This window comes from Equus quagga, chromosome 14 (genome assembly GCF_021613505.1).
Source record: "Equus quagga isolate Etosha38 chromosome 14, UCLA_HA_Equagga_1.0, whole genome shotgun sequence".
NCBI lineage: Eukaryota > Metazoa > Chordata > Mammalia > Perissodactyla > Equidae > Equus > Equus quagga.
In genome coordinates, this window is record NC_060280.1 from 60,616,487 (window position 1) to 60,642,619 (window position 26,133).

The 26,133-nt window shown below is 38.2% G+C and overlaps 2 protein-coding genes across 7 annotated transcripts; one reads left to right on the forward strand and one right to left on the reverse strand.

The window, feature by feature from the left end:
* Positions 1-237: 237 nt before the first annotated feature.
* IL18 (interleukin 18) lies at positions 238-18,649 on the reverse strand. Of its 3 annotated transcripts, XM_046638010.1 has the most exons (7): positions 18,413-18,649; positions 15,826-16,024; positions 10,204-10,290; positions 9,399-9,410; positions 5,153-5,287; positions 4,210-4,343; positions 238-487 (listed from the first exon to the last, which is right to left on the reverse strand). In XM_046638010.1, the coding sequence occupies exons 3-7, from the start codon at positions 10,280-10,282 to the stop codon at positions 266-268; spliced, it is 582 nt and encodes a 193-aa protein (XP_046493966.1). In that variant the 5' UTR covers positions 10,283-10,290; positions 15,826-16,024; positions 18,413-18,649; the 3' UTR covers positions 238-265. The 3 variants fall into 3 exon arrangements, with proteins under 3 accessions (XP_046493966.1, XP_046493965.1, XP_046493964.1); XM_046638009.1 differs by lacking the exon at positions 15,826-16,024; XM_046638008.1 differs by lacking the exon at positions 15,826-16,024 and having other exon boundaries at positions 10,204-10,293; positions 18,413-18,648.
* Positions 18,650-21,042: 2,393 nt separating this feature from the next.
* Positions 21,043-25,774, forward strand: TEX12 (testis expressed 12). Of its 4 annotated transcripts, none has more exons than XM_046638118.1 (5): positions 21,043-21,129; positions 22,998-23,076; positions 23,848-23,959; positions 24,057-24,108; positions 25,092-25,774. In XM_046638118.1, the coding sequence occupies exons 2-5, from the start codon at positions 23,014-23,016 to the stop codon at positions 25,234-25,236; spliced, it is 372 nt and encodes a 123-aa protein (XP_046494074.1). In that variant the 5' UTR covers positions 21,043-21,129; positions 22,998-23,013; the 3' UTR covers positions 25,237-25,774. The 4 variants fall into 4 exon arrangements, with proteins under 4 accessions (XP_046494074.1, XP_046494076.1, XP_046494075.1 ...); XM_046638120.1 differs by lacking the exon at positions 21,043-21,129 and adding an exon at positions 21,240-21,305; XM_046638119.1 differs by lacking the exon at positions 21,043-21,129 and adding an exon at positions 21,452-21,516.
* The last annotated feature ends 359 nt before the right edge of the window (positions 25,775-26,133 follow it).

Genomic DNA, 26,133 nt, shown 5'->3' on the forward strand with positions numbered 1-26,133 from the left:
TCAAAACACTTCTACTGAGTATAATCTATGTTCCAATTAACAATGTAGAATGTTTTTTCAAACTATGCATTCTTTCTACATTTTACAAATATTTTATTCACCTGATAAGAGGGAGTCAATTCAATTTTGTGAAAGTTTATTATTCATTTCTTAGTGGTATCTTTTGGGAGCAGTATTCATTTTATTCATCACAGTTATAGGTTCAAACTCATAAACTTTTTGAAAGACAAAAACTCAGAAAGTTTCAACTATGCAATTTTAATATCTAGTTCTGGTTTTGAACAGTGAACATTACAGATTTATCCCCATTTTCATCCTTTTCTTTCAAAATGAGTTTGAAAAGATCATTCTCTTTTTCACAAGCTAGAAAGTATCCTTTATACAGTGAAGACTCAAACTGTATCTTATCATCATGTCCTGGAACACTTCTCTGAAAGAATATGATGTCATTTCCTTCATCATTGATATTCTCAGGAGGACTCATTTCCTATTGAGAAAAAAAATTACTCAATTTTTTAAGGACATAAACAATTTGAATATGTGCAGTTTATCTTGAAGTATATTATTGCATAGCACTAAAGAAGTTTTTATTCTCAAAAGTTAAGGAAAAAAAAATCTCTGACTATAGGAATACTGATCTCCCCCTCTTAATTCCCAATCTCTTATTCTCCCTGTCCACTCTGGCTTTTCCAACCATGAAATGCACATTCAGGTCTAGGTCTCTAAGTTTTTCCACATTTATCCACCAGATAGCTTCCTTCTCTTCTCTCCCCTTGAGTGGAGTCCACACCTGCTCAAGAAGTAGAGCTCCAGCAAAGACCACAACCTTTTTGGGCTAATGTCAGTGCCTGTCTTCTCCAACCATTCACAGCTAAAGATATTGATGACCCCCACCCACAGGCCTAGCCTAGCTCTAGTTTGTGAGCCAAATGTGAGAGAGCAGGAGGGGCAGGAATCTCAGTTTCTTCCTTCCTTCAGCGGAGCCTAGAACTGAAACTTGCTGTAAACAGACCCACCATTCGTTCTAGGGCTAGGTCCTGGGCTCCTGTACAGCCCTGCTGTACTGGCTTAGCCAACAGACTTTGACTTTTTCTGCCAAGCACTCCAGTTCTATAGTAGTCCTGAATTTCTATTGTGAAAGTAGTCTACTGGATGGGCCCTGCTCTGTAAGGGCAAATACTGAGTCCTATATCTTTCAGCTTCAGAATAGGGTTTTCTCAAGAATGGCTAGATCACTTGAAACCATAATCCTGCTGGTCATCTAACTGATAGTACTACCTGCACTTTTCCTGTTGTTGCGTCATGTCTACTTTACAGGATGGACTAGAAAATGTGAGGACCACCCAAGTTCTTTCCATGTTAATCCTGGAACCAGTAGACATTTTGAACTTAATCTTAACCCCATGGTGACAAAGATCTCCATGATCCTAACTAAGGACTGACTGAATGACCTCCAGACCCAAAATGGCATTCCAGCTTTCTCCTAAGATGCCCGAAAGAACTGCGGGGGGTGGGGTGGGGTTGGCTCCAAATTTCTCAATTATGGAATTTATAGTCATAACTCTTGACGTTTGTCCTTTATTGACAAACGTGAGTCCTGAATTGATGACGATATAAACTGGATCCCCTACTGGCACTTATTTCTGCAGCTGTCTACAGTATATGAGAATTTAGCAAGAGACTCTAAGCTGGTGAAGCCAATTTGAGACTAAGCTAAAGTCTAACGTAAAAGTGAGAAACAATCCTTAGCTGAAATTTCAAAAGCTTTAGAAATACTAAAGGGAGATGAACCTGTCAGTTCAAACCTAGCATGGAAAGTTATAGTTGAAGGTTGGGGTGTGGAGAGGTAGAAGTGATCTCTAATCACAGTTCAATGTCACATTTCAGAACAAACACGAGGAAATCCTAGAAGAGCAGCTTTCCTTGGTTTTGGTGTGGACTATTCAACCCATCATACACACGAATGGATGTGGAAACAATCCTGGTGACCCTGGGGAACCCCCAACTTAGAAAGCCTGGTGCTCTAAGGGCCTAAGGGATTCTTTACAAGAGGAGGGGTTGAATCTGAACTGAGGGAAAGTTAAGCTTAACCTAACATCTGTTCTTTTTTTTTTTTGAGGAAGATTAGCCCTGAGCTAACTGCTGCCAATCTGTCTCCTTTTGCTGAGGAAGACTGGCCCTGAGCTAACATCCGTGCCCATCTTCCTCTACTTTATACGTGGGACGCCTGCCACAGCATGGCTTGCTGAGTGGTGCCATGTCCACACCTGGGATCTGAACTGGTGCACCCCGGGCTGCTGAAACAGAACGTGCGAACTTAACCGCTGCGCCACCGGGCTGGCCCCTGTTCTTTTGGCCCTTTTCCAAGTGCATTAGTAAGTCTGAGAGAATCCTAACCAAGGCTGGATGTATATACAAGAAACAGACACTGACGGTAACCTCTTGAAGCAAATCTCTTTTGGTGTCTTGAAGGTTCTTGCCCAAAGAAAGACAGGGGTAACTCTAAGCACTAGGACTTTATAACTAGTAACCAACACAGAAAGGTGAGCATAGAATGGCAGCCAGCTGTGTCTTATTATGTAGAACTTAGTCCATATTTATAATCACCACTAAGACCTTTATTAGTCGGGGGAAAGGGATTAAAGAGCATCAGCTAAAACTGATCCTAGCCTACTTCTTCCTCCCCACTCCCTCCAACTAACATTCACCGAGTTCCTTTGAGAAGCAGATTTGCGATGAAGCTAGTGAAGCTTGAATGCCAGAGCCCCTCAGTTGCACAGGTCTCTTCCAAGCCTCCTTCTTTTCTTATTCTAAATGAATCGTCAACTTTACGCCTTGGGTTATTTTATATGCTCTTTCTTCGAAAGGGCTGCCCCAATTGTATAAGCTTCAGGCTCCCCTAAACCTGGATTTGCCCCAATTCCTACTATATGCCAAGCATTATTTGCATCTTCTTGACACTCTCCCCTGTATCTCTCAGTAAGAATCCACTTACAGGTGAGGCTATCCCAGTTTCCGAATCTGCTTCTGCAGCTGAATTAGTTTTCCTCTACTCCACACGGCTTGACCTTGGCCATCTCCCTCCCTTCCTTCTGATTTTGTTGCCAATAACAACATGCTTAAATCCTCCCAACCCTACCTGACACTCCCAGGCCTCTAAAGCCATTTTGATAACTAAGCTTCCTGACTAGCAGCCCAGAGAGTGGGGACTTCAAATTGCCACCTGAAGGGGTGGCACTCTGGTTGGAAGGGGATGGCTAAGGGATTTGTTTGGGGGCTATATTTGTTGCATACACACTGATTTTACTTGGATTATATTTTAAAGTGGCTTTTTCCTCCCTCCCAAGTTTTCCCTTGGCATGTCCATCAAGCTTATACTTTAACTTTCAGTGGGACCTGCGTGATCTTGAGAGCAGTTCCTTACTGGCAAATCCCCACTCAGAAAATCTTCATGACATGGGATTCACCTTTGAAACACAATTAATTTGTTAGCATTTCCTGGCTGCTCTCATTGGGAGGAAAGTTTTTTGGGTCAATCTGTAGCTACAGTTAGTGGTAGTTTATCTAATAATAATGGAGAAAATAGAGAAAAAATAATAATGGAGAAAAAAATGGAGAACACAGAAAGAAAGCAGTGGCTGGAAATAATTGATAGCTGTCTTTGAGACACATTATACTATTGCTTTTACAACTGATCTTGTTAATTTTATTCAGTTAGATTAACATTAAAAACAACATACACCAACTGAAAGCTGAAGGATGTAGCCAAGACTTAGGATAAGAAACAGGAACAAAACAATTAGAGATTAAAATATTATCATCATAATTTACTAAGTAGAAGGTTTACAGAAGGGCAATTAGCTTCATCCTGTGTAGCAAGACTTATTCTGGAAAGGCATATGCAATTCTTAAATAAATATGATAATTCACATACATATTTTATATTATTATTTATCTATAGATTGATCAATCAGAAGACCCAGGTCATGAAACAAGTATCGCGCCCCTTCCTCCCTATGGCAGGCTCAGAAAAACCATGATGTTACTACAACAGGTTAAAGTGTTTGACAATTTTTAGTAACTATCCATTTTAATGGTTCTCTGCTTCTTGCTATTCTTGCTCTAGACAAAAGGTTGGACTGAGGATATTTGAGAGTTTTCTAATTTTGTGTATAAATATGACTAAAATAAATTAAGGCTCAGCCTTACCTTAAAGGAAATAATTTTGTTCTTACAGGAGAGAGTAGACGTTTTCTCACACTTCACAGAGATGGTTACCGCTAGACCTCTAGTGAGGCTATCTTTATACATATATATGATAAATACGGTCTGGGGTGCGTTGTCTGAAATAAGCATTAATAAATGAGAACTCTAGTTAGAAGAATTTTTGCAAATCAATATTTATGGAAATTAGCCAAAGGACAATCCTTAATAGATCCATTACCAACCCCGTACTCTGAGATTCAGCCAGTTAGCAGAAGGAGACTATGCACAGCTACTCATACATTCTTTAAAACACATTCGAATATGTATCACAACACAAATGCAGCAACTTTTTGAGTGTCTTAGAGATATTCCAAATTCTAAAAGATTGTCTTTAACTTTTAAATGCTAAATAGAATATTAAAAATCTGTTAAGGTAAAAGTTCAGTATTTTTCAAGAGCACACATTCACTGCTTCAACTCTGCCTAAACTCTAATGTTTAGAATTCATACCTTGGAAGGCACAGTAAACATTCATTTTCTAAGGTACTCTAAATTTCTGGTAGAAGACAGACTTATTTGAAATGTTAGTGTGTTTATTTTTAATTTTGAGTTTTGAAAATGCTATCAGCAAATTTCAGCTATAACCAGCAGGTATTAAGGAGCCAACTCTATAGACATTTTACATGGTGAATGCAATTACAGTGAAGGAAGTGGTGATCCAAATGAAGGCTCAGAGTAGTGTGACCTCTAGCAATATCTTTATTGTATCAATTTTTTGCCCCACCTGAAAAATATGAGTGCCCTATAAAGTTTCTTGTAAGTGAAATTATTACTACTCCTATGACTTCATCTAAGGACTAGGTCTATCATAGAAAAATACAGGCAGTATAACAGAATGAGAAGTAGCTTGTCATTTCTACATTTGCAAATATATATAAAAAAATACCTGTACAATCAGAATCAGGCATATCCTCAAACACAGGTTGATTTCCCTGGTTAATGAAGAGAACTTGGTCGTTCAAATTTCGTATGATTGAGAGTTTAGGTTCAAGCCTGCCAAAGTAATCTGATTCCAGGTTTTCTACAATGCACAATAAATCTCATTAAAAAAATAAGTTTTTTTTTCTAAATTTACAAATAGGCATACTATACATTTCAGTTTTCAATAGCTATTAATCACAATTTTCTGTTACAGAAGCAGCTAAGATAAAGTTGCGTGGTGTTTTTTTAACTCACTTCCAAGGGTATGTTTCTTATCACTCAGAACAACTCTACCTCTGAAATCTTAAATTCAAATATCCTACTTTCCGACCAAAATCTCCCATCTTTTTAGTTTTTTAATACTTTTCCTCCACTTCGTTGAGTCCTCCTGACTCTTGCATTTTCTATCTAACCTCTTTCTGTCTTCCCTTCCTTCTCTATGCAGCCCGGACCTCATGTTCATCATTTTACGTACCCTTTTGCCAGCACCTTAAATCCCGAACTCATTTGTCTTTCTACTACAAAACTCCAAACCTGACTGCTGAGTGCTGCTAGTAAACAATTACACAAATGTGCAAATTGGTGCCATTACAGACACATCACTTGTCAATTCTTCTTCTCTTTTACAGTCCGTCACCCTCTCCCATAGTCCGGAGCTGCAACTTTAACCCTTCTTCACGCTTATCTCTACATCATCACTTCTGCTTTCACTTTCAGCAAATGATTTCCTGCTACTCCACTTAGAGACTTAACTGCAGCACCACCAGTTACTTCTACCTCTCTTGTCCTAAAGGAAAATGTGGAAAGGTGCCCCTTCTGGTATCTAAGGCTAATCCTATCTGTGCTCTACAAGAACTTTCTATTGAAACCTCGATTTATCAATCCTTCCCTCTCTTCTATCAACCCAGCAATTCTACTTCCAGGATTTTAACCTAAAGAAACAACCAGACAAACATGTAAATATTTCTTTACAAGCATGTTTAGGGGAGCACTATTAATAACAACAAATTGGAAACAATTTAAATGTTCATTAATTGGGGGTTGATCAAATAAATTTTGATATGCCTTTACTATGGAATATCGTGAATTTAATATAACTGTAATTATTCACTGCCTTGGAAAGATGTCCATGTGTATTAAATTAGAAAAAGAAGCCTAGGTGCAGTATAATATATATATTGAAAGAAGTACAGAACTACAACATCAAAATGATGGTAATGATTATTTCTGGGTTATTTCACGTTTTTATTTTTCTCCTATAAGAAGAATAAATATTCTTATATAAGAAAGAATATTCTTATATTCTATATGTTTCTATGTTACATCCTATATAAGAATATTCTATATATCTATATTCTTCTATAAGAAAGAATATTTTTCTTCTATAAGAATCTTCTATAAGATGTTCTTATCTTCATTGCCTGAATTATTTATAATAAACACATTATTTTTATAATCAGAAAAACATAAAGCTCTTTTCATTTTGAGATTTAAAAATCCTCCACCAACCATATCCTACTCTGTAGCTAGCCTTGTTTCTCTCCTCCTTTTAACAGCCAAGCTTCTGGCAGGAACTGTCTGTATCATCTCCGTACTTTCCATTCACTCTTCTACTTGTTGCAGTCTGCCTCCATTTTGCCATCAAACTGCTTTCACTGAGATCGCCACACTCCCTGTTGCTAAATATAATAGGTGCTTTCCAGTTTTTGATTTTCAAGGCTGCAAAATTCAACACAGTGCCTATTACCTCCATCTTGAGATGCTCTTCTGGGATTTTGTGGCATTCTCTTGGTTTTTCTTCTTCTTCTTTGGTTACCCTGCTCTGTTCTTTATTAGCTTCTTTTTCTACTGCATCCTTTATTTATTTATTTATGTTTACTGCATCCTTTAAATGAAAGTATTTCTCAGAGTTTAGTCCTTAGCTTTTACTTTTTCATGCTACACATTTCCTGATTTGTCCTTTTATTCCTACAGCTTCAGATGCCAGTTCTATGCATAAGCCTCCTACCTCTATATCTCCAGCCCAAACTTTCACCCTGAGCTCAGAATCATTATGTCTAAGAGTCTCCTGGACATCTCCACTAGGATGTCCCACAGACAAGATCCAAAACTAAATTCATCATCTGTAGTCCTCTTTGCCCTGCATATCTCTTTACCCTGCTCTTCTTCTTGTGTTTCCTATTTCACTGAATGGTACAAATTGCGTAGGTGGAAAAAAAAACAGGCAGCATCTTTTCTATCTTTCTCTCCATCCCCTTCCAAATCCAACCCCAAACCATGTCCTGTTCATTCTTCCAAATATTTCTAAATACTTCATTGACACCCCATTGTGCCTACCTCAATTCATGTCACCATGATTTCTTATAGGGACTACAATAATAGCCTCTTAATTGGCATCCCCCTTTTTTTGTCCCCATGTCAATTATTTACACTCAAGCCAGAAAGAATTAAAGTTCGATTTTAATTAAAGTGAAAATTCAGAGATATGATCATGTTATCTCTGAATTTTAATGAGGCACATGGCCACTCAGAATAAAGATTATATTTTCCAGATTTCCTTTCAGTTGGTGTGGCCATATGACTAAATTCTAGTCAATGGACTATGAGTGGAACTGATGTATACAACTTCCAAGTAGAGTCTTTAAAAGGAACGGGCCTGGCTTCCTCTTATTTTGAACTCTTTCTTGCTACAGGGGCTGTGGACCCAAGAAATGTGATGATGGTTTTCAAGTACAGTATGTGAGTGAATTCAGTAAGTATGGGATGATGGAATAGCAAGAGAGAAGAAACTTGAGATCCTAGCATCATCAGGCTGCATCTAGCTGTACTAATCATGAACTACCTACTTGGACTCGTTTTTGAGAAAAATATTTTCTATCTTATTCAGTTACTACATTTTTGGATCTCTTTGTTACAGCAAACTAATCTGTATCCTAGATCATATATATTCTGCTTAATAAATCCCCATAACCCCAAAGATAAGGTCCAAACTCCATATTTTGGAATAAGAGAAACTTCATGATCTGCACCCTATTTATCATTCTTCTCTCACCATTCTTCTACTCCCACTCTACTCTCATTCTGAATCATTATTAATTCCTCCTACATGCCATGCTTTCTTTCATAACTTGGCCTTTGCACATGGTCTTCTCTCTGCCCAGAACACCTTCTCTTAGCTAACTCCTATTCATTCTTCAAATCTGTCTCTCCTGCAAAATGCCCTCCCAGAATCTACTGGACTGAATTGGGTGCTCCTTCTATGCCCCCATAGTATCCTGGGCCTTTGTAACACTTAACATACCATATTCCAATTGCCTTCCTTATGTGCTTGCTTCTCCCTATAGGAATTGTGTTTTGCTCACCATTATATCCTAGTGCCTAACACAGTGCCTGAGATACAGATCTCAATATTTATTGAATTAAATCAATGCAGAGTAGGGCAATCTTTAAAAAACATGAGTTATATCTCAATCATATCTCAATAAAGTGGGGGGGGGGCGGGGAAGAAACATGAAGGAATAGTATTTTTAAAAAGTTGCTGTTTTCTATTTCTAGTCCAGTAAGGATTACCTTACGAATGGGGAAAGTGCTATTTTTAAGGAAAAGTATGAGAAACTAATGACTTTAATAATCTAGGGGTCTGTTAGAGGACCACAGGCTGATGCTCCCTGAATGCCGTAAGAACAAAGGCTGGGTGCATCCACTTCTTAAGAAGACAATGACTCAACCTCATAGTTCTATTTGCTCTACCCTTCCCCATCTCCTCTACTTTCAGAATTCTCTGCCCCCTGGTAGCCTCCTAAACTTATTCCCAAAGCACTTCTGAAACAGAGGGTTGAAGAAGGAAGAGTTCTTGATTTTGGACAGTTCTCATGCTTCAATCCGCTTTTCCTATGTACTCCAGATAGTCCATGACTTCCTGCTAATCTCAGGATCTATGTAACGGGCAAGGTCTATTTTGTAGATTCTAAGAGGTAGAGAATTTCCTAAGGTGTAGAGAAACATATTGTTTAGAGGTTCTTCTTTGTACCCCTTATGATCATGTTTATTTCAAAGCTGTGCTATTGAGTCCACATTCCTTTGAGGGAAGATTAGCTTCTCAAATAGATTAGTACCAGTTTCTCTCTGCTGTGAACGGTGACATGGATGTGTCTGTGAGATGCTTACTCAAGTAATTTTTGCAAAGAAAGAGAAATAAATGTATACTTTACCATCGTTTTCAGCTAAAGGGGAAAAAAGATAAACAAAATATGTTAAATTCTATATTTCAATTCAGACTCTCCCCTCACTCTACCCTTTTATTACTCTTCTCTACAACTCCCTATTATTTAACCCCATACTTACCAGTGATGCCCTTTGTTGACCTCCAACAGAAATATTATATACTCATCCAAAAGGCCCCATAAAATGAAGCTCATTAGACTTAGTGTGTTCTCATGTAAGTTAGATATAAAAACTTAAATTCAGGGTTTATAAATTTAAATTTGTAGCTAAAAAGAAATTTTATAAAGTGATAGATTTTACTCTTAAATTTATTGTTTCAGTGGAAAGTCACCTAATGACTTTCTCTGAAGTTTTCAAATGAAGCCAAACTGCCCATGGAAGATTAATCATAAGAATGTGTTTTCATTTGTCACATATTTACATAAAATGGTATAACTCATTCACAGAACTCTAGACTTAAGGTATCTCTTATATAATTTGCCACTTTAATTTCGGAAATTGTATTCCCTGAATGTACCCAATTTTGTGGGATTTTCATGACATACACCTGCAGCCACGTTGTGAGTGGGCTACTGCTAACTAAAGTGCCAGGACATGTGGTGGGATAAGGTGCTGGGACCTTGGACATATTATAGTTAATTAGAAGCTATTTTTTTTCCCCAGAGAAGAGTGTCATTAGTATTACAATGGAATTTGGTGACAAAAAGGAGTCACTTAATAGTTTGCCCCATCCCCCTTCTAGTTCAATATATTTATCTGAACCCTGTATTTGGCCTATGGCTTCAGACTTACCTACAAAGTAAAGTGTGTTGTCAATAAATTTCATTTCCACCAAGCTAATGCAATTGTCTTCTACTGGTCCAGCGGCCATCTTTATTCCTACTGAAAGCAAAGAGTCATCTGTTAAAAGGTAGTGATTGTTCCTTTTACACAAAAGGGATCCTTTACTTCTTACTGCTATATATTCTCTCCAAACTCAGAAGACAGTGAATCACTCAGTATGCTGATGAATGCTGGACATTTAATAAGTGCTGAAAAGTCTTCAGTTTGTGAATACACATGTTCAAATGTTCTCTTACAAACCATCAGATACTTGGAATCTAGAAAGGATTTTCTAATTAAACAATGTTACAAAGGGTGGATAAGTGGTCCACTATTAAACTAAATTATCATCCTAGTATTTTGGGGGAAATATAAATATATTATCAATATAAATATAGGATGCCAGAAACACACCTAATCCTGTCATTTAACTAGGGACTGGTTCTTTCTGTTTTACAACCAGTGGCTTCCTATGCATGAGAGATTGAAGGTTTGTGACTTCATTGTCAAAGTGCTAAAGGTGAGGTGATGATAAAAATGGTGTTTCCGCTTGCGAGTGGGGGCAGGGTGGGAGGGGACCGAAGGGCTTTGGAATCTGATGGCCCTCTTCCTCCCTGAGCAGCAGCAGCTTTTGCTCTGGAGTCTGGATTATACTATGCCTTTTACACAAGTAATACATAAATACAATCTTTCTGTTAAAAAAAAAACCACAGGATTTGAAAATGTTAAAAATTCTTTGTTTTAGGGGCTGGCCCCGTGGCCGAGCGGTTAAGTTCGCGCGCTCCGCTGCAGGCGGCCCAGTGTTTCATTGGTTCGAATCCTGGGCGCGGACATGGCACTGCTCATCAAACCACGCTGAGGCAGCGTCCCACATGCCACAACTAGAAGGACCCACAACGAAGAATACACAACTATGTACCGGGGAGCTTTGGGGAGAAAGAGGAAAAAAATAAAATCTTTAAAAAAAAAAAAAATTCTTTGTTTTACTCTTCTCCCCTGCTCCACCCCACCCCACCCCACCCCACCCCAATATGATGTGTATCCTTCCCCACCTTTTTTTTTTCTTTTGGCACCTGAGCTAACAACTGTTGCCAATCTCTTTTTTTTCCTGCTTTTTTCCCCCCAAATCCCCCCAGCACATGGTTGTGTATTTTTAGTTGAGGGTCCTTCTAGTTGTGGCATGTGGGACGCCACCCCAACGTGGCCTGATGAGCAGTGCCATGTCCACACCCAGGATCCGAATTGGCAAAACCCTGGGCCCCCGAAACGGAGGCTCGAGCTTAACCACTGGGCCACGGGGCCGGCCCAGACCTTTGACTATGGAGCAGGGGTTATAAATCTGGGAAATTTGTGAATTTGGATGGGAAAAATTTGCACAGTTATTTTCACCAACTTCTAACCGAAATTTAGCAGTTCCTTCCATGGTGTAAGAAACAAACCACAGTATCATCAGAAGCACCTATCACTGTCACTAATAGAAATATGTATTTCCTATTGTGTTATAATTGTTGAGGAGATTTTGAAATATGGTTTAAACTTACTACTACTTTGAAATATATGGAAGTTATTAGTCCCACCAGTGGATCTTACTTAATGTGTTAATAAAGAAGCACATATATACTATATCAAACTATGTTAAAAAATTTTTTTTTACACCCCATCAACTTTGCAATTTGCAAAGAAAATACTTGCAAATCATATATCCGGTAAGGGGTTACTCTCCATAATATATAAAGATCTCACACAACAGGTTCAGTTCCTTATACACATGCAAATGAGGATAGTTAAAAAATTTATGTGAATATATTATATATATAATATATATATAAATTGGTAAAATAATGGCTAGGGTGGTCTTCTCTACAAACTTTAATACTATGTAATACACATATATTTTGAAAGTTATTCACCTGAAAAGTACCAAGCAGTATGTGCAGGAACTGGATGAAATTACTAGTGTTTAAGACAGTGAACATTTAGTTAGTTGATGAGTGAATGGATTTAGAGAAGCACATATTTACCTTAAGAAATTCTACTACTACACAATATTTGAATTCATTCATCAATTAATTCTTGAGCACCCACTATGTATCAGGCATGGTGCTAGAAAGCTGACAAAACACACGATTGAGACTTAGTTCCTACCCTCCAATTACTCAAGAATCTAGTGGCAGAGACAAATACATAAACAATTACAAAATAGTAAAATGAATGTTGTAAGAGCTGGATTTACAGGAGATCCTCTCTCTCTGCCTGGTGGTGTGGAAGAAGGCTTTTTAGAGGAAATGATGATTGAGGAAGAGATGCTGCCTTGAAAGACAGGCAGGCATTTTCAAGGCCCAGAGAAGAGCATTCCACAAAGAGGGAGTAATGGGAGCAAAAGCCAGGAAGCAGGGAAGCTGAGAGAACATGGCTTGTTTGGAGCTTCATCATTTTTACTGTAATTAATGCCAATGCAGTTACGTTTAACAGGAAGAATGCGTTTCTGAAGATCTCACATAGTTCACAATTAACAGTTCCCTGGGAATAAATATAAAAGTATGTGAGGAAATATCCTTGGGTACATAAATCTACAACGACCAAAGTGTATTCTTTATTTCTTTCTGTTTTTCAACTTTCTCAGCATTATTACTAATGTTTTGCAGAGGGCTCTCTCCACAAGGCCTATCGTGGTGACACTTGGCCTTTTTATTATTGTTTTCTTGCATCTAACTTTTCCCCAACTTATTTATTTTAAGGTACAAATAATACAGCACAAACAGTAATAATACCTCTTAGTACTTTGATAACATTGTTATCAGATAAAAAAATACTTTAAATTATAATAGTGAGTGTTAAAAAAAATAAGAGCACAACAATAACCTGTATGTCTCAAGAACTTCTGAGATATTTAAAGAATAGCCTAGCTTACATGATACTGACACAGAAGCAGATAATTCTACTAGGTATGAGACACTTCCATGTGGCAAGAGTTAATAGTTCACAACTCACTTGGCCTACCAGTTTTCAAATTGTCCTTCTAGATAAACTATTTAATTTGGAGGAGCTCACATTTCCATTTTGCCTATAGAGTGAGACTATTATTTTTACATTATATTACATTCTGTTTGATTCTGCCTAACTTAATTTACGTAAAATGTAACTTGCAATGTAGTTCAGTTTGACACAAGCTTGTAAAGGAAAGTCAGATTCAAAGGCCTATTTAAGTAGGTTAAAGAGTTTGAATTTTTTTTTTTTTTTGCTGAGAAGATTAGCCCTAAGCTAACATCACCCACCAATCCTCCTCTTTTTTTGCATGAGGAAGATTAGCCACGGGCTAAAATCTGTGCCAATCTTTCTCTATTTTTTGTATGTGGGTCACTGCCACAGCATGGCTGGTGAGTGGTGTAAGTCCATGCCCGGGACCTGAACCTGTGAACCTGGGCCACTGAAGTGAAGCATGCTGAAACCGACCACTACGCCATAGGGCTGGCCCTGAATTTTTTTCTGAAAAAATATTGACTTTTAAGAAGGAGAAAGATATGGTCAAATGTATGTTTTAAAAAGCTCACTCTGGCAGCAGTGTAGAGAAGGGATTTGATGGGGCAAGACTGGACACAGGCCAGAAAAGAACCTTAGAAGCAATTTTAACAGTTAAGGCAAGAGGTAGTGGCTGTGCGATGAAAGAGGGAGAGGATGGATTCAGAGAGATTAAACAGAACTTTTTAGCTGATTAGTTGTGGGTCAAACAGAAGAACAAGGAACTGCCGATGACTTCAAATTTCTGGCTACAGCAATTTGTTGAGTGATTACCTCATTAACTAAGAAAAAAGAGAATGAAAGACACGCTTGAGTGGAAAATAATTAGTTCAGTTTTGCAAATCTAGGAGTGATGAGTCACAGAAGTCAAGGGAGAAAGGAGCTTCCAGAGGAGCTGCTTGAAATCAGAAGCGTCAGAGCCCATAATTTAGATACAGGCTTAAACTTGTTCAACGAAATTGACAACTAGGAAGTGTGGAATCAGCAGAACAGTTTGGGAAAAGTGTAGCAGAAGGCAAGTTAACAAACATCTAGGACAGAATGGGATAGGAAAAAAGTAAAGTCAGTGAACACAAACTATTCTTTTAGGAAGTGAAGAGAGAGGGCAGTAGTTCCTGGGGCCTATATAACTTTCAAATTTCAATTTCTGGCTCCAGACCCACAGTTCTGACTGTAAGGTATCCTAATGAATTATTTTCCAAAACACGTCCAAATAATCTGTCCAAAACTGAGACCTGGGGCTGGCCCAGTGGCGCAGTGGTTAAGTGCGCACGTTTGGCTTTGGCGGCCCTGGGTTCGCAGGTTCGGATCCCCAGTGCGGACACGGCACCACTTGGCACGCCATGGTGTGGTAGGCATCCCACATACAAAGTAGAGGAAGATGGGCACAGATGTTAGCTCAGGACCAGTCTTCCTCAGCAAAAAGAGGAGGATTGACGGCAGTTGTTAGGTCAGTTGATCTTCCTCAATTAAAAAAAAACAGAACTGAGACCTGGGAGTCCTTCTTGACTCCTTTAACCTTTCCTGTCTCATAAATACTGTAGATTATAACTCAGAAATTTCTCTAGAATTTGGTATCTCCTCTCCATTTCCACCAGCCCTGTTTTAAATCAAGCCCTTACCACTTCCAGTATCTTGTATTTTAATATTCCTTTACTTGTTTTTCTTGCTTCCAGACTCTTCCTCCACTCTGTACTGTTGCCAAAGTTATTTCCACTGCCAGGCTGGAACTTCTGCTTTTTTTGCCTGCCGAGCTCTTCTTCATCCTTCTCTTTAAGTCCTAGCTCAAACATCTCTAGGAAAACTTTCTTGTCTTCTCCATTCCTAGATAATCATTCTCTTATCAGGGCCCATCCCACCCCTGCCTTCACGCTTCTGAAATAGCTCTTACTACTCTGAATTAAGATTTGGTAAATTACAAATAGGTCTGTCCAGCTTCAATCTGAGTTTCTTTAAGAAAATGTATTGTCCTTTTTTTTGAATCTTCAACACCTGGAAAGAGCTTATACATAGCAGGAGCTTAATAAATATTAAATAAATAAATGTTTCTATGATAAACCCTGTCGCCACAACAACAGTGAATAAAGGGACTGGTAGAATTTTTTTCTCTTAAAACTTTTACTCCATCTGAAAGCCGATGAGAAAGAGAAAGAAAATGAGGGAAGTCTGAAAAGAGATTTTAAAAAATAGAATAATTTCTCTAATATTCTTCTTCTTCTTTTTTTCCCTATTAGTTTATTTTTTATTCCATGTGAGTGTTTATTTTGAATTCTTTCTTACTGCTCTTTTTATTAGATTTCAAAACATCTATGATTACAAGTGTTCTGCCTCCCTTCCTCTGTTCCCCCCAGTTTTCCTCTTTTCCTTTCTCATCTGTGTTCCTTTGCTTTCTTAACTCTAATCTATGAAAATTATAGTTCCCATTGGATAAAAATGCTTTGAATATTTCATCTAAGATTATCAGATTATTGACTTCTTTTTAAACGAGTTATATACCACCTTAGAAAGATCCTCCCAGGAGCATGCAGTGACAACTGGTTCTTTGAAACAAAAAAGAATTTTAGTTATACAAGCCTTGGAAACTAGCCAGAGGCTAGTGGATGGTAGAGAGTCAGGATGTAAATTAGGCCACATGCGTTCCAATCTTGTCTAGGGCAACTCATTTAATTCTGAGGGTCTCATTTTCCACAGGTGGACAAGGAGGGTGTTGAATGCTCAGTCTTTAAGGTCTTTTCCAGCTTCGGCATTCTGTAATGCTAGATTCTAGTCAAGGCTGCAAGCAGAGAACCATTTATATGTGGGAAATGCCCTAGTAACCACTTCTTCATAATTCTAAAACAACAATACTGACTGAATATTTCTTGTATAGTCAGCATTAAGCCACTAGGAATTTAAAAACACACTATTAGGGGCTGGCCCGGTGGCACAGTGGTTAAGTGCGCACGTTCTGCTTCGGCGGCCCAGGGTTCACCAGTTCGGATCCCGGGTGCGGACATGACATCACACTTGGCAAGCCATGCTGTGGCAGGTGTCCCAGATATAAAGTAAAGGAAGATGGGCACAGACGTTAGTCAGAGCCAGTCTTCCTCAGCAAAAAGAGGAGGATTGGCAGTAGTTAGCTCAGGGTTAATCTTCCTTAAAAAAAAAAAAGTACTATTAGATTATAAGTAAAAATGCCTTGAACTTGAAAAGCAACTATGATTATGTTTATCCTTGCTGTGGAATTTCAGTTCTGTATAATAGGTATGGGATGAAATGAGGAAGCACGTTACCTAACTAATTCCCTAAAATCAGGTAGGTAGTCATCTTGACAGCAACAAGATCAAAACCTAACTTTTCAATTCCATTAATCATTTGGTCCTTGAAAATTTTGCCATCTTATGAAGGTATGTACATGGGTATGGTGGAGTTGGGGGAGGAAGAATACTTAGGAAAAAATTTAAGTAAATAGTTAATGACAAAAAGTATATATAATCAACTGCTAAATACAGACTCAAAGCAAAAAGCCAAAATGGAACTGATGTAGTTGGAATGGGCTTGTGTGAAAAGGAGAATTGAATTTAATCTTAAAGAATGCTTAAGATTTGAATAGATGGAGAAGGGCATGGATGAGCATTTCTGTGATAATTAAAACAGTGCTGTGGTGGGGAGTGGACTGAATGGAGCCATTTTTTGACTGTAGTGGAACAATCCTGCTTTCCTGCAGTGAACACAAGGTGGGGAGGGGGGTTAGATTATGGAGGGTTCTGGAATTCATGTAAAATAATCTCACAGGCAATAGGAAAAGCAGGTTACTGAGTTGGCAAGTGCATTATGAAAATGATCAGAGACAGGCTACGAAACTACTGTAGAAATTCACGTAAGAATTTATAACATTCATGTGGCTTCTGTATGAACAAGCCAGATTAAAAAAGATATTTTGAAAGAAGATTTAATAGAACTTGAAATAGCTGGATATAGGCAAAAAGAAAAGAGGCATTTAAGGGGGGGGGTCCTAATTTTTTATTCATACTTCAAAATAGAGATATCTATTCAGCCCTTTCCTTATTGTGAAATAAAATTCTCCTGGGGAATGCTATAATATTGTCCAACTGTAGCCCAGCCTAAGGGTGCTGATGCAGATTCCATTAAGATCATCAACCTGTGCCAAATATTTGGTTTGCTTTTAAAATAACTTAGTCTCCCTTTAAAGGGAATTAAGACTCCGTTTAAAGAGAAATTCATCATTCTAAAGCAGTGATTCGCAGGGGGCTCACAGGGTCAAAGTGATTTTCATAATAATTCTAAGATGTAATTTGTCTTTTTCTTTCTTTCTTTTTTTTTTTTTTAGGAAGATTAGCCTTGAGCTAACTCCTGCCAATCCTCCCCTTTTTTTCTGAGGAAGCCTGGCCTTGAGCTAACATCTATGCCCATCTTCCTCTATTTGACACGTGGGACGCCTACCACAGCATGGCGTGCCAAGCGGTGCCATGCCTGCACCCGGGATCCCAACCCACGAACCCGGGCCCCCAGAGTGGAATGTGAGCACTTAACTGCTGCACCACTGGGCCGGCCCTTAATTTGTCTTTTTCATTCTCTCATGAGTGTACAGTAGTTTACTAGATGCTACATTCTGTGTGATGCGTCATAGACCGAATGCAGAAGCGGAAGAGAACACAGCTGCCTTCTATTAAGCCAGGCGTTAAAGAGATTTGTAAAAATGAAAAACAACATCACTCATCACAGTAGATTATTTTGGAATATATAGTGATCTATAAATACGAATACTGTTTATGCTAACGTGATGCGCTTATTGCTATTTCAAAATAAATTCACAGGTCACTATTTTTTAAATTCTCAGTTTTAACTTCTAATACAGTAAATGACAGTAAATAACCTAGGGAAACATCAATTCTTTGGGGTCCTCAATAATTTTTAGGAGTGTAAAGAGGTCATGAGACCAAAAAGTTTGAGAATCTCCTCTAAAGTGATACTCTCCAACGTTGGCTAAAAGAGAGAAAAAGTTTCTCCTCTGACTTTGCTATGTCACTGACGTTGTTACCGCCTGCCCATCACAGTGATGTCAAAGGACTTAAATTCCTTTCAATCGCTTTTCTAAGTTATCTACCTCTAATCGCCATGCCAGGTTTCCAAATAAAGAAGAATGAATGGTATTTCTTACCTGTGCTCAGCAGTTTCCTACGAGAGGAAGCGATCTGGAACGTATGAAGTTCCTTTCTTTTCCTGAGGCTGTGTAAACGGTGGAAGGCGGCGGCCCCTTCAGCAGCCACAGCAAGCAGCCAGGAACGCAGAAAGCATCGGAAAACGGAACTCCTCACTGCTCGTCCAGATTCAACAGCTGTCCTGGGAGCAGTGAGGGTCCCAGGCGCTTGGGAGAAAGAGGAAGAGGGCGGAGGGAGGAGACTGTTCTGGCACGCCTTGGACCGCCTTCAAACCTGGGCTCTCTCCTGCGGCGACAGAACTTGAAACAAAGTGTCAGAGAATATGGGTATTTCTTTTAATGTAAAATCATTATTTCAACAGCATCATTTCTTCTGTAAAAGTTGGAGCCCCGGCCCTTCCAAAGCTTGTACCTTTTTCAGAAGTACATCCAAGCACTTTGAAAAAAGCACTTGCTTGGTCAGTTAGAAGCATCTTTTCTCACATTAATCTCTATTTTGAGACTTTCTACTCACACTTCGGGATAAAACTTTTTTCTCATTTAACAGTGCTGAATAATCAGCCCCATTAGAATAAGTCCTATAATGTAATCATAGCACCTAAAACATAACTTTTAAAAAGCAGAGTCAAAGCCTTGAAAATAATTAGCAGAGACAAAGTTTCTTAGACAATTTTCTCTTGAACACGTGCTAATTGTATTATCTTGCTAGCAAAGGAATTAACAAGGTGACTTTTTATTTTTGCTTTTATAGCTACTACAGAGACTGTATGAAAACAGAGGAGTTCTAGAGTAAGGAAACAAACTGCTTACATAAGTAGCTAGTTGGGTTTTTTGGTTTTATTTTTAACAAGATAGGGTTTTCATTTTCTAAGGTCATAAAAACATCATTCCACAGCAGTGATTACAAAGCAAGTCTGCAGCAGTATGGTTGGAGCTGCTTGGTGCGGTGACTATCAGAAGAAAAAAAATAGCACATTTAAGAAGTTTATGATAAGAATACACACGGTTGAAACAGACATAAGAAGTTTTCGTCCTCCACCTGTAGCGTCCAACTGGGCCAGTTAACACGAAAGCATGAAGTGGGGTCAAACAGGGATCAGAAGCAGAGCATCAAACAATGTTTAAAATTAAACATTAATTTTAAATGGCCCATTGCCAATTGTTTCACTCCAGGTGTAAAGACGTAGAATGTATAATTTACCCATTTCTTAGTTTTGGGACAAACATTTTTTTCTTTGAGATAGAGCAACCCATTTGGGTCTCCAAGTCCTGCCTACGCCACAGGATTTTTTTTTTTTTTAAAGATCTTATTTTTCCTTTTTCTCCCTAAAGCCCCCCAGTACATAGTTGTATATTTTTAGTTGTGGGTCCTTCTAGTTGTGGCACCCAGGACGCTGCCTCAGCATGGCCTGATGAGCGGGGCCATGTCTGCTCCCAGGATGCGAACCAGTGAAACCCTGGGCCACCAAACCACTTGGCCGAGCCGGCCCCATCCATAGAGATTTTTGCGAAGATTACATGGGATGGTGACAGCCCTTTGAATTTTTAAAGCACTAGATAACCATAACCCTCCACACCCTCTCACTTTCTCTTATTTAGCTTATAAACAGAAGATAAGACTTTAAAAATAAAATGACCATGGTTTCTCTTAATTTGATGTTAACAGTTATTTATTAGATGGAATCATTTTCCCTGGAAATATTTTAAGAACTACATGACTAACTGTTTAGCTGTTATACAACGTGAAGGCTGGAAGAAGAATTAGATCAGTATTTCCCAGACTTTTGGATTTAACAGACCATTAAGAATAATAACAAAAATAATGATTAGAATGAAGAGGAGAGAGACACTGAGGGGACAACTTTATATTTTACCAAATAAGGACATTAAAAATTTAAAAGTCTTTAGATTTCTATTGCAGGAAAGGACACTTTAACACCAAAAAATTAGAAAGGACATAGTATAAAGGACAACCCTTTAAAGTAAATACATTGGGTTTATGAAAAACTCCTTCCTTTTTCCTTCATTTTACCACAGATAAGGAAAATTTCAACACAGATTGGCATCATCCTCGGACAGTAATTGGGATCCTTTAATGACTGCACCATAATCATCTGGCCTAGTTTTATTAAGTTAAACAGAGTACTTGTTTTCTAGGAACTTACTTAAAACAATCAGCTTCTTCACAAACGGCCAACAGATAAACACACACAATACTTACAAGTCTTTATGACCACAAACATTTAAATAAACCAAAAAGGAAAAACATGTTAAATATAATTTGCTAAGGTGTAAGATCATGTACCTGGAATTTATGGGGGGTGTTAGTGACCTTTGCTTTATGAGGTGATATGCTTGCTTTCTTCTACATCTACTAACTAGGCTTTAGTTTAGAACGTCTATCTTTGAACCGGCAGGTCAAAGTCACCACATTAAAACACGCGAGGAGGCTGAGCTTCAAGGATGCGAGCCATGCGTGTTGCAAAGTATTTTTTGAGAGCTGCCAATTAAGTCCACTACACTTAGTGACACATCAAGCAGGAACTTTTCTAAAAGGGTGTGACTCCAGAAGTCTGCTTGCATCAAACAAAAAGAACTGAAGGAACGTAGTCTCTGGATCTAGAACTTTCGCTTGCAGGCCGCGGGAATGTCGGTAGAAACTCTTCCTTCAAACCAAGCACCTGGCATAAGACGGAACTTGTACTTGAAAAGTGGCGTTGGGTGTACTATTTTGCGTTCCTTTACTGAGATCCCAAGAGGCGGGGCCCCACCCCTGCCTTGCTGTGGCGAGGCTTCCCTGTTCTTTCTTGAGAGACCTGCGTCAGCTTTTTCCCTTCTTCCACAAACAGGCCGGGAGTCAGAGAAAGAGTTTTTGTTTGACAGAGATTCTAAGGTGAGAGAAAGAGCGGGAGATACAAAGCTGCCTTTCCGCGGCAGCTGGAGGCCCCACGCCAAGCTCCCAGAGGCCTCGCGCGGGGTCACGTGACTGGCGCGCTGACCGCTGGGAACGCCGTGCCTCGCGGCCGCCCGCACAATCTGCGCATTCGCACCCTGTGATCTCTCCATTTCCGGGCTGTCGCTGGCGAGGAAGGTCCCGGCGCTGGGTACCAGACCCGTCTTGGGGTGGGCTGGAGGGATGAGCGCCCGTGAGGGTGTGAAATAAGGCAGCAAGAGGATAGAAGCTTCTTCTCGGGGTCTCTAGTGGGGAGGAAGGAGAGGGGGACGGAAGTGAGAAAAAAGGTGAAATGGCCTCAGGGGCCCAGGTGGCCTTGAGAAGAAAGAGAAGTCTGGGAGAAAAAGTTGCATAAGGCAAAGGGGTACTTCTTGGTAATGACTAAGTTCCCGACGCCTGAGATTGCATAGCGGGGGGAAGTGGCTGTGAATGGTGTTTGTCACATGACGAGGCCCAGCCTCTTGACCAGGCCTGGATCCAGCTGAGACCCTAAGCTGTGACGGGAAATTTATTTTTGTGGAAATAGGACTATGAGAGAGGAGATAAGAGATGTAAAAGGAAAAAACAGAAAGGGGAAGAGGGAAGAGAACGACTCTCGTGTTGGCTTCTCTGAAGCAGTTTTGAACTTCCCGAGGCAAAGTGAGCACTACTGTGCATTTTCCACGTTTTTATTGTAGCACTTAAGTGTGTATATTAGAAAGCTGACAGGAATGTAGAAGCGCTGTACAGAATTTACGAAACATCTTTATTATTTGTGATTGCTATCTTACATATATGATTATTATGTGTGACTAATCAGATTCATTACAATTAGGTCAGCATAGTTTCTCAAAAAACAAGCACAGTAACTTGAGTGTAGACAGGGCTCCTCATCTCTTAAGCTGTAGAGACTATATCATCCTAGGTTTCAGCATTTTGGCTTTAAGTTTAAACAATCTTTCAGACTCCTAGGGAAATTGGCTTCAGAATTTGTGGGAAAGTGATTTAAAAGTAAAATTCGATGCTACAGGAAGGTAAGATAGGACAGTGGAAACGATCTCAGACTAGAAGAGATCTTGGTTCTAGTCTGGCTTGTTTTACTTGTTTGATCTTGGTCACCTATCTCTGCACCTGTTTTCACCTCTGTAAAAAATGAAATTGAATTAGATGAACTTTAAGATCTAGGTCAACATTAAGAATTTATGAAGGTAGAAGGATCTTAAATGAACCCTGAAACAAGGCGGAAGTGCCAAAGAAACTGCTAGTTTGGCTGACTGTATCTAGAGGGAGTACGTGAAAATCACGGGAGAAGTGGGTTGGCCCCAGGTGATGTAGGACTTTGGCCGCCATACCATGCAGTTTGAACTTATTCTGGAGCGATCAGTAGCCAAGGGAAGGTTTCTGAGTTTAAAGAATGCAATAGTCAGAGTTATGAAAGGTTAAGGGAATATGGGAATCAGAGTTTTGGAAAGATTGCCCAAACAGCAGTTGGCAGATGAAATAGGGAAGGGAGAAATTGAGTAGTTTAGGTAAGTGACAAAGAAGGAGAGCCTAAATTCACAGTGGCAGTAGGAATGGAAGGAGAGGGAAGGATTCAGGAGAGCGCTAGCATCGATTTTGTACTTAAATTTGGCATTGCTCTAAACTTTGCAGCTCTTGCCTCCGGAATATGATGGCAAGTCACCTTGTAAAACCTGATACCAGAAATTGCAAGAGAACAAGAGAGTTGGAGGTAATCTGTATGCTCCCGGAGCCTTCTATTTTATTTTATATGCTTCTCAAATTTCTTCCATGTAACGAAGTTATATTGGTAAATGGAATTTAATGTTTTCATATTCCCAGAGCTGGGATTGTCCCAGCAGGAACTGTGTTGACTCCAGCTGTATTTTCACCAAGTGCAGGCCTTCAAGAAACTGTGGGGAGATTTCTTTGTGGTAATTTGTGATCTAGAGACAGAAGTGGGTTCACACCTTTATGATACATAGAGCTTTAAATAGTTATTTTGCTATAATAAGTAGAATACCTAGGTACTGTAGTTGCTGATATTTTTAAAGAGACCACTGTATCCTGCTCTCCTTCACTGCGACCCCCATCAATTGATCTGTTTGCATTTGGAACATTATTTATTTGCTCCCTTAAAGGTTATGTTATCTTGTAAAATTTTGCAAGCATTTGGCTATTGTTAAAATCAAAGTTTTGCTCTGGAAACATCTACTGGTTCAAGAAACAGGAAACTTCTTCGTCAGGGATTACTACCATATTCAAGGTCTAAGGTAAAACGAAAATAAAATTTAGTATGTTGAACAAGCTGCTTGTTGGGTCTGAAAGTTTCCTGAATGATAAAATTTCAAATGACTATTTAGGACACAAGAGCATATAATTTCTAGCATACTTGCTTTTTTTCTGAAAGACATTTTATTTGCTTTTTTTCTTTTTTGAGAGAATGTATATGTTCTAAAGATCTTGTTGACTGTTTACCTGTTTTTTTACTTTCTTCTAATAGTCTCAAATGCCAGATAGTCCACAACTTTCCTCTCTTGGAAAATCAGATTCCTCTTTCTCTGAAAGCTCTGGACTATTTTATAAAGATGAAGCCCTGGAGAAAGATTTGAATGGTGATGTATAAAATGCTTATATTTCTATACATTGATTTTCTGATACAGAAGGTTTCTTACAGTTTTTAACTTACCCAGTGATTTTTTTTTTGAACAGATATGAGCAAGGAAATTAATCTAATGTTGTCTACATATGCAAAGATCTTAAGGCAAGTACTTATAATTCTCTTTAGTCTTTATCTTAGAAATACAGTCATGCATTGTTTAATGAGAAGAGTATGTTCTGAGAAATACATCATTAGGCGATTTTGTCATTGTGTGAACGTCGTAGAGTGCGTTTACACAAACCTAGATGGTATGGTCTACTATACAGCTAGGCCTTATGGTACTAATCTTACGGGATCGCCATTGTATATGTGGTCCACTGTTCACTGAAACACTGTTATGCAGTGCATGACTGTAGAAGTTTTCTGCTGGAAGCTCCATAGTGGGAAGTTTAGTTCAGTTGCTGCAAAACCTGTCCAGTAATTATAATTTTGGAATTTTTTATTCTACCTCAGTTTCTTGTGATAGATTAGTTGGTTATTTTCAAAAGATAACCCCAAACTTCCCTATAACCATTCTTTGTTTTGCTACTACCAGAGCTAATGCTAGGCTGGATATATTTTGATCTCTAATATGATGATGCAACATTTAAAATTTTGTGAAAAAACCTCTTTGAGACAAATACCATTTGGTAAAGCTAATGATAATGATAGAGTGATATTAAAGATAAAATAAATATTTATATTTATGAAATACTTAACTATTATCTATATACATTTGAAGGCTGAATTTAAATATTTAATTGGCCTGAGATTGTGTTTTATAAGGTATTTTTTTAAACTACTGGACAGTCACTGTATTTGAATAATGGTTTGTGTGGCTGTTAAAATAATGTATATAGTTTAATATTAGAATTATAATGTATAAGATACACATTTTGCTGTGTTAGGAGACTTGATAATCAAAAATATTTGTGGGACTAATTTAACCTTTAGTGAAGAGTGTTTGTAAATTAACGAGGCTTTCTGATGTACAAAGCCATTTAAATGAAATAGCTAACAAATTTAGAATAATAAAGAACATCACTATGGTAGTGTGTTTAGATGTTATAACTATTTAGTTTAACTTAAAATTTTTTCCCCATTAGTGAGAGAGCAGCAGTAGATGCATCTTATATTGACGAGATAGATGGACTCTTCAAAGAAGCCAATACTATTGAAAACTTTCTAATACAAAAAAGAGAGCTCCTTAGACAAAGGTTTACAATGATTGCAAACACACTGCACAGATAAAGTTGTGTACTTAAAATAAGCTGAGAATTTAAGCCCATTATTGTTGTAATGAGAGAATGACATTTATGCTCTGAAAACTCTCTAGTTGTTAAAGGAAAATGTGTACCTTAAACATAAGGGGAAACTCCTTGAATTTCTTTTCTAGAGTTAAAAGGGACTTTAATCTGGACATTAATATGAAGTATGTAGCTTTTCTTTTGAGGGTCAAATACTTGGCATATTTTATAAAAGTAAATTATTTAACTTATATATGAATTCTTTTCTTTCTTTTTTTTTCTTAAACCTCCTGGCCTTTCTTAAACTTCGAAAAGAGAACTCGAGTTAATTTGATAATGTTTAACAATATTGCACTTTTTCTTTTAGAATATTTTGTTTAAATAGCAGATAGATAGCTTTGGAGATAGTTTTAAAATGTTTTTCATGGTCAATAGTATAAAAAAATTGAAACCCAAAAGTAATTTGTCCACTTTCTCAATATGTAATAAAATATAACTGTGCTATTGCTATTTAACGTTACCATTTGATTATTTTCACTATTATTGTACATGGCTAATAAAAATTCTTGGTTTAAAATTATTTTCTTGTGGTAATAGTGGTAAAATAAAAACCAGCGATTACTAACCAGAACCTTGTATGAGTTGGCTTTTTTACAATCAACAATATTAATGGTGCAGTTAATGAATTATATTTAGAAGCTTTAGCAGCTGTGTGGTAGCGGATAAAGACTAGTAATCCAGAAGTAAAGAGATTGCCTAAACAACAAGGCAACCTTGGTGGATCATTTCAATCCTAATATAATTCAGAAATTGAATTTGGACTAGAAGATCTCTAATACTCATCAAACTAAAAAAAATTCTCACTTCAGTGAAAGTTATTGCTGTGCTTTTATTGCAAACC